The 12,834-nt window shown below is 43.0% G+C and overlaps 2 protein-coding genes across 2 annotated transcripts; both read left to right on the top strand.

The window, feature by feature from the left end:
- The first annotated feature begins 3,281 nt into the window (after positions 1-3,281).
- On the top strand, positions 3,282-5,158 carry LOC139203584 (adenine nucleotide translocase lysine N-methyltransferase). The gene is made up of 5 exons (XM_070833399.1): positions 3,282-3,449; positions 4,345-4,449; positions 4,592-4,732; positions 4,821-4,871; positions 4,973-5,158. The coding sequence occupies exons 1-5, from the start codon at positions 3,282-3,284 to the stop codon at positions 5,156-5,158; spliced, it is 651 nt and encodes a 216-aa protein (XP_070689500.1).
- Positions 5,159-6,918: 1,760 nt separating this feature from the next.
- plk2b (polo-like kinase 2b (Drosophila)) lies at positions 6,919-12,452 on the top strand. The gene is made up of 14 exons (XM_070834209.1): positions 6,919-7,104; positions 7,197-7,304; positions 7,419-7,535; positions 7,865-7,994; positions 8,218-8,401; positions 8,630-8,828; positions 8,963-9,110; positions 9,293-9,387; positions 9,677-9,809; positions 10,003-10,083; positions 10,286-10,445; positions 10,861-10,990; positions 11,117-11,227; positions 11,403-12,452. The coding sequence occupies exons 1-14, from the start codon at positions 6,919-6,921 to the stop codon at positions 11,592-11,594; spliced, it is 1,974 nt and encodes a 657-aa protein (XP_070690310.1). The 3' UTR covers positions 11,595-12,452.
- Positions 12,453-12,834: the final 382 nt, after the last annotated feature.

Raw genomic sequence — 12,834 nt, 5'->3', positions numbered from 1 at the left:
TTTGAATCCCTGCACTCCTCCATCCTACGAGGTGCTTTTTAATGTTATTGCAGATTTGTTGATGCATTCCGAGCAGGAATGCATTTTTTAGCTGTAGGTTGTAATTACTCGTGTCTGCACGGTCTACAGGTATACCACTGTGAGATGCAAAAATCTGACTCAGCCTATTGAAATAGACTAGCACTGACTCCTCTGGTCCCTGTTTTCACTCTAACACTTTAGAGTAACAAGCCTGTCCTCTGTAGTGTTGGATTATTCTACCATACAATGCCTCTGTCCTCTCATTGTATTGCACATGTCCGAACGAGATGGGTGCATTATTTTCGAAGGGGTCCCATGTCCCCTTCACCAAACACCAATCCTGTTTCACAACACATCGCAGGACTCTCTCAGTCTCCACTGTGTCCAGCCTGAAACTGTCACACAGTCGCTTTATCTCTGTTAGGAATTCTTCTGAATTTGTTTTGGGATGGACGATGCCAGCAGCAGCTTCTTTTACATCTGCATCAGTCCATGGTCTATACACTCTGACAGTGGGGGGTTGATTACTCTGTCCTGCTCTGGGATTTGGCATTTCTATCATAGGAAACATTTCTGCATCTTTAAGTCCTAGATTAGGTACTGGTGGTGGTGTTGGACTGAGGTAATGTAAAGGATTGTATACATTACCGCTTCGGGTCCGGTGTGGTGTGTCCACCCCGGACAGAGATGGTTGTGCAGTCATGGATGATTGAGGCAAGTGGTGGGAGGCAGATGAGGAGGAGGACGGTCCTGGAGGTGAGGACTTTGAAGTGACTTTCCCCAGGAGAGGCCTAGACAGCAGCACTCGCTTATCTCGGGCAGAATACAACACAGGATAAGGGTTAGGAATTTTCATGTCCCTTTCTGCTTCCTTCTCCTTTTCTCTCTGTCTCTGCTTTTCCTCCCCCTCTTTTTTCTCCCTCTGGCGCTGAAGGCCAGCTTGTTTGAGTGCTTTGTTTAACCACACCTGGGCTTCTGTGAGGCCTTCCTTTCTTGCTTTTATCTTACTCCCCCTTTGTATTTGTTTCAATCTTTGCCACTAATTCTCTGCAATCTCCTACTTGCAGTTTTCCCTTAAACTCATATTTATTTTGCCATTTTTTCAAATATTTTACTTTTTTTTTTTTTCCTGTTTCATGCGCTTCGCATCCCCTTCATACTGGACCTCGTCAGGTCCCTGACTCCGATAACAACTGCTGCAGCAATTACCCTTTTTTTTTTTTTCTTTTTTTTTTTTTTTTCTTTTTCTTTTTATTTCTTTTTTAATTTTTTTTAATTTTAATTTTATTTATTTTATTATTATTATTTTTTTTTTAATTTTAGGGAAAATTTATTTAATAAAAAAAATTCTCTGTGAGTCCCTGACTCCCTGAAGTCCCTGACTTCCCGACGTCTATTATTGTTAACTCAGGCGCTGAGAGATTAGTTTTTTGTCGTCCTTCTAAAGACGCTTTACCGTAAGTCCCTGACTTACCCTAGGTCCCTGACCTATCAGTCTTTCTGAAGACATTTACCGTAAGTCCCTGACTTACCACAAGTCCCTGACTTGCTATAGGTCCCTGACCTATCCTTTTGTTTAACTCACCCCTGTTGTTGAGTCCCGGACTCAGGGTAGCTGGTTCGTCACTCCTCTGCTACACCCCGTCACCATCCCTCTCTCCAGTGGCCCTGGCCTCCCTGTCCAAAACGGGTTTTTAGGAATCCCGCGGTGGAGGTCTTACCTCTGAGTTTTTTCACTCAGCCTTGCGCAAGGTCTGTGGTTTTCACCGGAGGAAGAGAATGGATATTGGGGCCCCACGTTGGGCGCCAAATTGTCAAAAGACTTCTTCTTTAGGTAGAGGAGATTGGAGCCAGCTTGCAAGTTATAACAAAGTTTAATCTTACATGTAAGAGGAGTGTTTGACAGTGCAACAACATCATGGAGGTTACAGAGTAAAAGGCTCATCTGGTGAGCATATACAGTTAGGTTTTATAATGGGCGTTGTGGGTGTAGTTCTCACACATCGTGTCATCATCTACTGGCGTGAGAACTTCTTCTTGTCCTTGTAGATATGAGGCTTCCCACCGTTGCAGAGCACACCCTCGATTGCCAATCTGTCTGGCAATTCGTGAGCATGTCCTTGGATGGCAATTCTCATAACATCAGCTCTCTAATGTTCTTGGGTTTGTGTGCTGAAACCACCTTCTACAAATCCCAGAGATTTTCTATGGGGTTCAAGTCAGGTGACTGTGACGGTCAGCCCAGTATCTTCCAGGACTTTTTCTGAAGCCAGGCCTTGGTGGATGCTGCAGGTTTCCAGTGCCAGAAAAATCAAAGCAGCCCCAGAGCATCACATAACCACTGCCAAGCTTCACTGTAGACAGAGTGTTCTTCTCAGCGTATGCCTCATTCTTCCTCCTCCAGACAAACCGCTGATCCATAGACCTGAAAAGTTCCAGTTTTGTTTCATCGCTCCACAGAACAGAATCCCAAAACCTCTGTGGCTTATTTATATAGTTTCAGCATATCAGAGCCGACTTGTCTTTTGCTTTTGGGTCAGTAGTGTTGTACGACTTGAAGTTCAGCCATGGAGGCCTTCAGTGTTTAGTATGCGCCTTACTGTGGAAACTGAAACCTCAGTGCCTGCTGCCACCAGGTCTTGCTGCAGGTCCTCTGGTGTCACTCGACAGTTTTTGGCCACCTGCCTCCTCAGATACACCAAATACACCTAATTTGCTATTGGGGGTTGAATAATCTTAAGTGCAACTGTAAATATGTTGATTTAAGATTTTGTATTTCTGTCAGCCAACTTACAATAAGTTGTACATCTGCCACAATCCCATCCATGTCTGCCAAAATGTTTTTGTGGCTGTTTTTCATGAACATAGGTAGGTTAGGCCAGGTAGCCATGCAGGACGTTAACATCCCTGCTCTGAATCCCCCCCTGGTAGGCTCTGATTGGTCAACTGTTCCTCCCAGTGGTATACAGCTGAATCACAAAAATAAAGCAAATCTAAACCATTCTTGTCATAAATGTTTATGTTATGTGTTTCTGTAAATACAAAAAAAACCCTGCTGCTAGGTTGTTACCCAATTTTAAAAATAATCACATGTCAATATAATTCTTGACCATAATAATCTAGAAGAGAAGTCAGTCAGACTAGAGAATGATGGAGGTGTTCAGAGATATTTCCCTACAGAATATTCAAATTTGTTACAGACTGCAGTAAAATCGCCCCTTATTTGCTGTATCTTTTAACAGTATTTGTGACAGTTTGGAATGGAGGACTCCATTGAGGTGATTCTACAAGACCACGGCAGATTCGTACCTAGTTACAAACCCCATCCCGTCCTGTCGGCCTGTGCAGGCACACTGCTTATGGGCCTGTATGGACTATGGAGCCTCTTTGCTATGCCTGGCTTTCGCAAAATCCCATGGAACCTCAAGGTGCTTAAGTTTTCCTTTTTCTATTTTTACCTGCCTGCTGTGCCTTCTTTCAACTTTTTCAAATAAAATGCTGCATGTGTCTGTGTGTGAAATCCAAGACAAGAAGCCAACAGAGAACATAACTTGCACATTAACAATGATTTGCTTATTTTGGAGCATAGTGCTCCATGGTAGCAACAAGCCTGAGAAAAGATGAAAATGGTAAGTCTATAACTGTGATTATGCTTTATGGAGAGGTGCACCATCTTCTGCAGTACACTAATCTGCTAAACATTTCGCCCAGGGATCCATTTTTGTAACATGAGTCATGCACTATTTTCCTCTACTGTCTTACCAAAATGAACAAGAAATCATAATGACCAGCGGCAGATTATTGAAAATTAGTAGAATTTGTTGTTGCAAGTTTTTCTGAATTAATGACATGATGCTTTGTTTATCCTGCCAGCTATTTCTGACAGAAGACATGTTACGCTATGATAAAAGTGGAATTTTACATGATGACATATTAAACCCAGTTTACCACAGCGAGAGACAGGAGAGAGTCCTGCTGAGTCTCTCACTGATACATGGCGTAACAGTTCTAATTTCTTTGACAGTGAGTGGGAGATGAGTTTCAAGGTTGTAGTCAGAGCATTCAGACAACTTGGCTGTTGAAGCATATCCAGAGATGTTTTTACATGAAAAAGAAGAAATTCATATTGCTGTAGTGTCTGGTTGGAGTGTCATGAATGTTAGAAGATTTGAATTGTAATTCTCCTTTTCTAAATTTAATAGACTCATCTGCAACGGGGGACTGTGAAATATTCTGTTTTCAAGATCTAATTTCCCAGCTTGATAAGATGTCCTTCAATGTCTACAATAATTACTTTACTAGCTGTGTTGTATGTTTGTCCAGGTTCCTTATGTGCCCTCCAGTAGAGATCAGACACTGAACACTATGAAGCTGCTTGAGGGACGAACAGGTCGCTTAGCAGATCTTGGATCAGGAGATGGAAGACTGGTTAGTGAGCTGCAATTTATTCAGAAAAATACACATTCACATGCGGCCAAAGTTGACTCCATGAGACTCCATGTTTTATGAAAATAAATTCCCAGAGTTTAATAATGACTGTGCTGTGTACACGTGTGTTCTGTTGTTCCAGGTGTTTGCGGCCTCTTCTGCTGGTTTCCAGTCCACCGGCTTTGAGATTAACTCCATGTTAGTCACCTACGCCAGGAGCAAGGCTCACTTGACAGGAGTGACATCCAGCCAGGCGACCTTTGTGAAAAAAGACTTCTGGACGGTAAGACCTTAAGAAAAAGTGTTTCTTCTCTTCAGTGTGATCAAAGTTGTTATATGACCATGCCTGTGATGACTTTCCTCTTTCATAGACTGATTTATCTTCATACAACAATGTGACAGCTTTCCTTGCTCCAGGAGTGGCGAGTATTTCTTTCCCTTCCTGTAGACTTTTTGTTGCTATGCATGTCATATAGCAAGCATAGCTTAGTGACTGATTCAGGCTTCTCTGATTGGTTTACAGATGGCGGTGCTGGGTGAGAAGCTGTTGAAAGAGCTTCCTGATGATGCACGTGTCATCGCTTGCCGTTTTCCTTTCCCCAACTGGCCACAACAGTTGTCTGTTGGCTCTGGTCTTGACCAGACTTTTGCTTATGACATTAGCAGTGTGCGCTCACACCTGAGAAATGTACCGAGCACAGAGGTGTAACAAGTCACAGTCTCTGGGTTCTTTTTTTCTCCAGCACTATAATTCTCTACAGCACTAAACCCTTCAGACACTTCTCTGTTTTCTTTGACCAGAAATGAACAAACATTTGACATTTAAAGGAACACCATAGAAAGAAAACACATTTTTATTAGGTGCTTGTAAATGCTGGTCCTCACATAAACACTGCTATCTGTCAGTTAAGAGCACTGATCAGGAGAGATCCTTCTGAAAGATATCTGAGGGTTAGAGGGACTCTGAACGCAGATGTCAGGAGGATTTTGACATCACATACCCCATGCAGTATTTGTTCAATCGTTGCACTGCCAGAACAGGCTAAACCGTTGCCATATTGATGACTTGTCGTAAATACCGTCACACACTCCTATTTGAAATAAGAACGGTTCCACTGCAAATCATTTTACTTCCACATCAACGCTACTAAACCTCCCCAGTAGCTACAGGAGGGATTGTAAAGCCAATGTTTTTGTATGTTATTCTGTTCAGTCCAGCGTTCCTTTTGTGAGGTTGTTATTAGAATCTTATTTTGTGTTTTCGTGTGCATATTAAAAACGTGAACGGCCATTTCTTGAGGTCAAGGCCCTTCTTAGATTCTTTCCACGAGCTACTGAGGGTTTGGCACATGGATGGTTTGATGTCATATACCTCACAGGTGGTCTAAAATAATTATGTTATTCTGTCACCTGACCTATTGAGTATGTAGCTTGGGAGAGAAATGGGCACTAAAGTCTGGGAAGCATGATTATGTGTGACTGTGTGTTGGTCTGACTGTTTGTAAAAGATTTCAATAAAATTTGCATGAGGCCATTTGCCAAATAAGTGAAGTGATTAATTTTTGATTCATATCAAAATTAAGATTTTATTACCATTGCACCAATGCACTTTGAGCATTTTTGTGATTTTCTCCTGAGGACTTTCTGACTCTGACTTTATTTTGATACAGATACAGATGCTAATATAAGATAACAGAAGTGGGGACTGGCAGCCTTGGTGGAGGTATATGGCTCTTTGTATTGTCTTGTGCATATCACCAAAACTGTTGTACTGTAGTGCCTGCAGTGACTCATGGAGAGCTCATAGGTCATTGCAACATACATGTCCCTGGAAACTACAGCAACATAAATCTTACAGTGTACCACTTCTACAACTTCCCATTCATATGTCAGATTCAAAGGCAGAACAGGAATTGTAATCTCCACCTGTAACCCAAATGGTATCTAAAATCCCCACCTGAGGGTGCTAGTGCTCCAATCTGAGTTTGGTGCAAAACACTGGATGGTGTTAGCCTGGGCAGAATACAGATCATTTGATTCTCTGCATAGAGGATATTTTATTGACCTGATGCACCACACTTCCAACACTTTCAATTATCATTTGTACCAAAATGTTAGAGGTCCATCAGCTGCCTGATTTCTATGAATAAAACAGGAGGACTACAGACCGTCTGTCTTTATTACTGTTATGGATGGCGGCTGACTTTGTAAATAATCATAATGATTATTAGATTAGAAGGGAATCCACACTTTTTTTTGTATCCCCTTTGCTTTCATTTCTGTACCACCGCCAACCTATGCAGCCTACATGCCAGGCAATCGATATCAGGCAGACCTCATGCTCTCGTCTCACATTGTGACGTCAGAGAGAGGGCGGCAGACATGGGTGGGGAGGGTGCCAGACTATAAAGACTCAGAGACGGACTCTCCAGGCTGCATTCTGAGTCCGGGACCACAAACGGCCACATAATGGAAGTACAGCGAAATATCGGGTCCCAACAGAGTAACAGCAGCAGCATGTGCGAATCGACGCAGAGGTCTTGTGAACCCCGCCGAAAGAGAGTGGATGAGCGCAGTGCGCCCTCAGAGATGGCCAGGATAATCACCGATCCTGCCACTGGGAAGTGCTACTGCCGTGGAAAAGTTTTGGGAAAGGTAGCTCACGCATAGAATCTGTTCTCCACTTTTTTGGATCTACCACTTAACCTGAAGACGCAGCATGTTAACAGTGTTTGTCCTCTTTCCAGGGAGGGTTTGCTAAATGCTATGAGATGACCGACCTCTCCACCAGCAAAGTTTATGCAGCAAAAATCATCCCACACGCGCGCGTCTCCAAACCTCATCAGCGGGAGAAGGTAAGCGCGCAGCTCCGGTGCCTGTGCGCACTGGCACGACTGGACAGCACGTCGTCATCATCACAAAATTGCCTTCAATTGGTGTCGTGACCGTTTTGTCTCTCCCCCCTCTAGATTGACAGAGAAATTGAGCTGCACCGAGTCCTGCACCATAAACACATTGTGCATTTTTATCACCATTTTGAGGACAAGGAGAACATCTACATCCTGTTGGAATACTGCAGCAGAAAAGTAAGAGCTCCACTTGTCCCCACTGCACTTTATCCTAGTCACTGCCGTGTTTCAAATTTGGATAACACCTGCATTGCACCTAAAGTCAGTGAGGCAGCGCATTGGCAGTTTGCAGAGTCTGGCTACATAAGAAAAGAGCTGTTTTAATTCATTGTATGATACAGTAGTTATATTTATATAGAACATCTTATAGTCATGTGGCATTAAAAGAAAAATCATAAATTATGGTAACATTTTCTTCACAGAGGAAAATGTGTGTTTCTGTGGAACAGTTACCCTTCAGGAAACGGCTCTAATATAGCTCTCTTTTCTGTTTTGTTTTTCCGCAGTCATTGGCTCATATTCTGAAGGCTCGCAAAGTGCTCACTGAGCCAGAGGTGCGTTATTATCTGAGACAGATTGTCTCCGGACTGAGGTACCTGCACGAACAAGAGATCCTTCACAGAGACCTGAAACTTGGTAAGTAATCTTTATTAAGCAGTGACACACTACAGTGCTGTGACACTTTGCACGCAGTTGTAAAGATGCATTCTGTACAACTACTTTGTTTTTTATATATTTATCTACCAACTCACTTCCTTCCTTTTTCCTCGCTGTAATCAGTGTATCTGTGCAGCATTCAGCCTTTGATCCTGGGTTGAATATCAAGTGCTTATTATTTCATTCCCTTTCTTCCCTACAGGTAACTTCTTTGTGAGTGAGTCGATGGAGCTGAAGGTTGGGGACTTTGGTCTGGCTGCCAAGTTGGAGCCAGCAGGAAACAGGAGGAAGACGATCTGTGGAACTCCCAACTACCTGTCCCCTGAGGTGCTCAACAAACAGGGCCACGGCTGTGAATCAGACATCTGGGCCCTAGGCTGTGTAATGTGAGTGGGCAAACTGTAAATTCATCGTTAGGTACTTAAAAGGCTTAGTAATGATATACATTTTTACTGAATAAGAGTCTAACACATAATCAGCTTGAAAAGACACACTGGCATTGCATTTCACGGACTAGTGCGTTCCTGTTTTGCCTACAGTCATTAGTCTGATAAAGCCTTTGTAGATTTTTAGTGGTGGAAATCGACTCACCTTTGACCTCTATCCTTCTCCAGGTACACTATGCTGCTGGGCAGACCACCATTTGAAACCACCAACCTGAAGGAGACCTACAGGTGTATTAGAGAGGCACGTTATTCCATGCCCTCCTCCTTGTCACCACAGGCTAGGCAGTTAATTGCCAGCTTGCTAGCTAAGACCCCAGAGGACAGACCCAACCTGGACCACATTCTGAGGCATGACTTCTTTACACAGGTTAGATTCCATTTTGCCGCCCTATCTGTCTGCTCCTCTCTCTTTCTATCTACGTCGCTCAATGTCACGATGTAGGAGTATAACAGTGACCTCTTTCCCGCCAGCCGGCACTGACCCACTTTCGTTCTCCACAGGGCTTCAGTCCAGAGCGTCTGCTGCCGAGCTGTTGCCATTCACCACCAGATTTCCACGTCTCTAGTCCCGCCAAGAGCTTCTTCAAGAAAGCTGCCGCTGCACTCTTTGGTGGGAAGAGAGACAAGGTCAAATACTATGAGACTCTGAGTGAGTATTACATCAACCACTAAGCCACTCATCTGCTACTTAAAACACCACTTTTCACACCAGCCAGTTAAGCAAGTCTTAAACTTTGTAAGATTATGGTTGAAAGCACATCACATTTTGTCCCATACTGTTGGCTAAAAAGGTCATGTGCTCATTTTTATGTGCTGTTTTCCCTTTAATAGATAAGTTAACCAAAGAGGAAGAGGAGATCTACAAACTGCAGCATGACCTGGAGAAAACTGTCATCAGCCAACAACAGAACAAAAAGATCTCAGAGGTAAGAGGCCATTTATTTAACACAAAAATCAGATATTTAGTGTGGGTTGCTGGCACATTATTCATTCAGCCATTAAATAAATATGTCCATTTGGGATATCATGCTGAGGAGAATCCAGTGAGTCACTCTGATGATGTACTAAACTTTATAACAAGCCAAGTTTCAGAACAAACCAAAAGCACTTATTTTCAACCTTTAAGCTTTGAATCTGTGGGTGACTGTTGAGTCATAGTAGGAAGCGATGATCTAAACTCGCAGATTCTGACTCCTGTCGTCATTCCCACCTCAGAATGGAAGTCTACTTCCGCCATCTGCGGAGAGCCCAGTTGCCCCAGCAACAGAGAGCCAGTCCCCGACGACGCGAGATACCATCCGTCTGATCGTGAGGGGGAGTCTGGGGAGCTGCAGCAGCAGCAGTGAATGTAAGCTCACCAGCCTTGTTTCACACACACAGCCCAGTTTATGTAACTCGTGCGACTGACAATTACTCACAGGAAAACTGAACGAATGCAAAGATGACAGATTGGATGTGGCAGCTAGAGTGCAACATAATTTCTTATACTGCCCCAATATGACACCAACCTCAATGACCCCCTGTTGCTGTTGTTCCTAAAGGCCTTGAAGACAGCACAACAGGGAGCGTTGCTGAGACTGTTGCAAGCGTGTTGAGAGGATGTCTGGAGAATATGCCTAAAGGTGAGTTAACTATACATGCCATAACCTATACATGTAATCATTGATTAGATAATTCCACATTGAGAGGTTTCATGATACAGCTAAAGCTTATTATCTGTATTTGACCTTGAAATGTTGCAGTTGCACAGTTAAGGTTGCCGTTTCTTTGAATCTTCCTTGTAACTGTGCTCTAATCCTCCTCATCTGTGTTCTCACCCTGCAGCGGACAACATTCCTCAGTGCTCAAACAGCTGCAATCTTCAATGGGTGACTAAATGGGTGGACTATTCCAACAAGTACGGCTTTGGCTACCAGTTGTCCGATCACACCGTGGGAGTTCTTTTCAACAACGGCACTCACATGAGCCTCCTGCCAGACAGAAAGTATGCACTATCCTATGCTTTCATAACACTCTACCTTCAGTTTGAAAGTTGTTAGTCACTCCATGTGATGCAGATGGCTTGTTGAAGCATGCCATCGTACATAGAACTGATTTCAAGAACCTGTTAGTGGTTTGAAATAAGTCCCATTAAAGAGATGGCATGATTTATTAGATTCAAGTACATTATCTTTTCTTTTCCAGAAAGTGGGAAAAACATGAATTTTCAGGCTCAGGGTGGGGTTGCTAATATTCTCATTGACACCTTAACTGTTTTCAAACGAGCATTTTTTTTCAGTCAGGAATAGCACTAGATTCTAAATGTCAAGGAAATCCATTTATGTTTGGTTCTTGTTGTTTATTTGTTTATCTGAGTGGTTGCGTAACACTTTCTTTATCTCCGTCTCTCATCTCTTCAGGACCATTCATTACTATGCAGAGTTAGGCCAGCGCTCTGTCTTCCCCACATGTGAGGTTCCTGAACACTTTGTGGGCCAGGTGACTGTGCTCAAGTACTTTTCCCACTACATGGAGGAGAACCTCATGGATGTAAGGAAACATCTCTATTCCCCCACTCCTCTTTCTCTTTCCACCCCCTGCATTAGAGCATTAGAAATGGTATAATTCATGTTGCAGCCTGTCTAATTCTGATGTGCTACTCTTGTGCTTTCTCAGGGTGGGGACCTGGGTAGTATGACAGATGCACACATGCCCAGACTCTACCTGCTGCAGTGGCTGAAGTCCGACCGCGCCCTCATGATGCTCTTTAATGACGGCACTTTCCAGGTAAACACACACAGGAAACACAGACATTGCTGGGCATGCTCAGAGGAGCACTGTTTTAGATGCAAAGCACGACACAGTATTCAGATGAAGAGGCTTAGACCACATCAAATCAGAAAAGAAAAGAAAAGAAAAGAAAACCAATAAATAATCAACTTTTTTTCTTTTTTTTCTTAAGATCAACTTTTACCACGACCACACCAAGATCATCCTGTGCTGCCAGAGGGATGAGTACATGCTGACATACATCAATGAGGACCGCATCTCCAAAACCTTCAAACTCAGCTCCCTGCTGACGTCCGGCTGCCCCACTGACCTGCGTGAACGCATGGTGTACTCCCTGGACATGCTTCTGCAGAGATGCAGCTAAACCTACAATAATGTGTTTTGGAAAGAGTTCACCAGAAAAATCTACCCACCAGCGCCGTTACTGTAGCGCTGCAGTGGAACCAGGATTCGGAAGGATCTGTGCAGGAGGGCGAATTTGAGGGCGGACCTGTGAAAAGTAAATTAACGTACCTTCACTGTTGCACCTCTATGACCCAGCAGAGGTGCAGGTGAAAAAAAATAATACGGACAGACTCTGTGGATGGGGAAATGAAATGTAGCACACTGACAGTGGATGTTAAAGGGCTGATTTGTATGTTGATAGTTGGAGGAGAGGAAAGACTGAGCGTAATGGAGCAAGCATGTTGGTACAAATGTGAATCCCAGATGTTTGGGGATGAAGAGGGATGTTTGGGAAGTAAAGGCAAATGCTGGGCTGGCACCAGCGTAAATGTGTACAGTGCAATTGGTGCTGTTTCATAGAGACAATCCATGAATTGATGCTCTGAACACAATCAGAGCTAGACTGTGGAATATTGTAAATGATGTACAGTGTATGTCACTGCCAACTTGGCAGTAGAGAGGAATGATTTGCTAAAATGTGTGGATGCTGCAGAGTTTGTATATATATGTGTGTGTGAGTGTGTGAATGTGGGAGGGGTGTAATAATCACACCAACTTTTAAAACTGTGATTTGTTCTCTTTACTGACAGATGGAGTTGAGAACCAGAGGAGGGATGTGAGGGGAGGTGGCGGGAGTGGTGCTAGATGAGAGAATGACACTAATTAAAAAGTACCAGGGATCATCTAAGATCAATTAAGAGCCATTATCACCTTGGTGGAAAATGTCATAAGTAACTTATTGTGTAAAAAAGTGCAGTATTTATTTATTTAATAATAAAGAACATTTTCTATAAAAAAAAATCAACTCCGGAGTACTTGTCCTTCTCATTGAGTGTTTGTCCACTGATCAGTGCTGTGCCTGCCTGAAGATGCTTTTAGATGTTTAGTGCTATTACATTTTCTGAGTGTGTCCTCAAAATAGATGCTATATTTCAGATGGTATTAAGGTGTTATAAAACATTTGAGCAAACATGAAATGAACTATGTACTTCTTTCATGTGGAATAAGTACTCCCCTAGTTCATGCTTAAGATTAATCTTAATTAAGATCATATCTGTGCACTGGTCCAAGTCAAAGCAAGTATTTTATCTTTAAACTTGCTTTGCTAACAGGAAAGGGGCAGATACAGAGAGATGGATACATGATAGAGGGTATGTTTA

The sequence above is a fragment of the Pempheris klunzingeri genome, chromosome 7 (assembly GCF_042242105.1).
Source record: "Pempheris klunzingeri isolate RE-2024b chromosome 7, fPemKlu1.hap1, whole genome shotgun sequence".
In the NCBI taxonomy this organism is placed as follows: Eukaryota; Metazoa; Chordata; class Actinopteri; order Acropomatiformes; family Pempheridae; genus Pempheris; species Pempheris klunzingeri.
The sequence above is the reverse complement of the archived record's forward strand: the minus strand, read 5'-3'. Positions and strand labels throughout refer to the sequence as shown.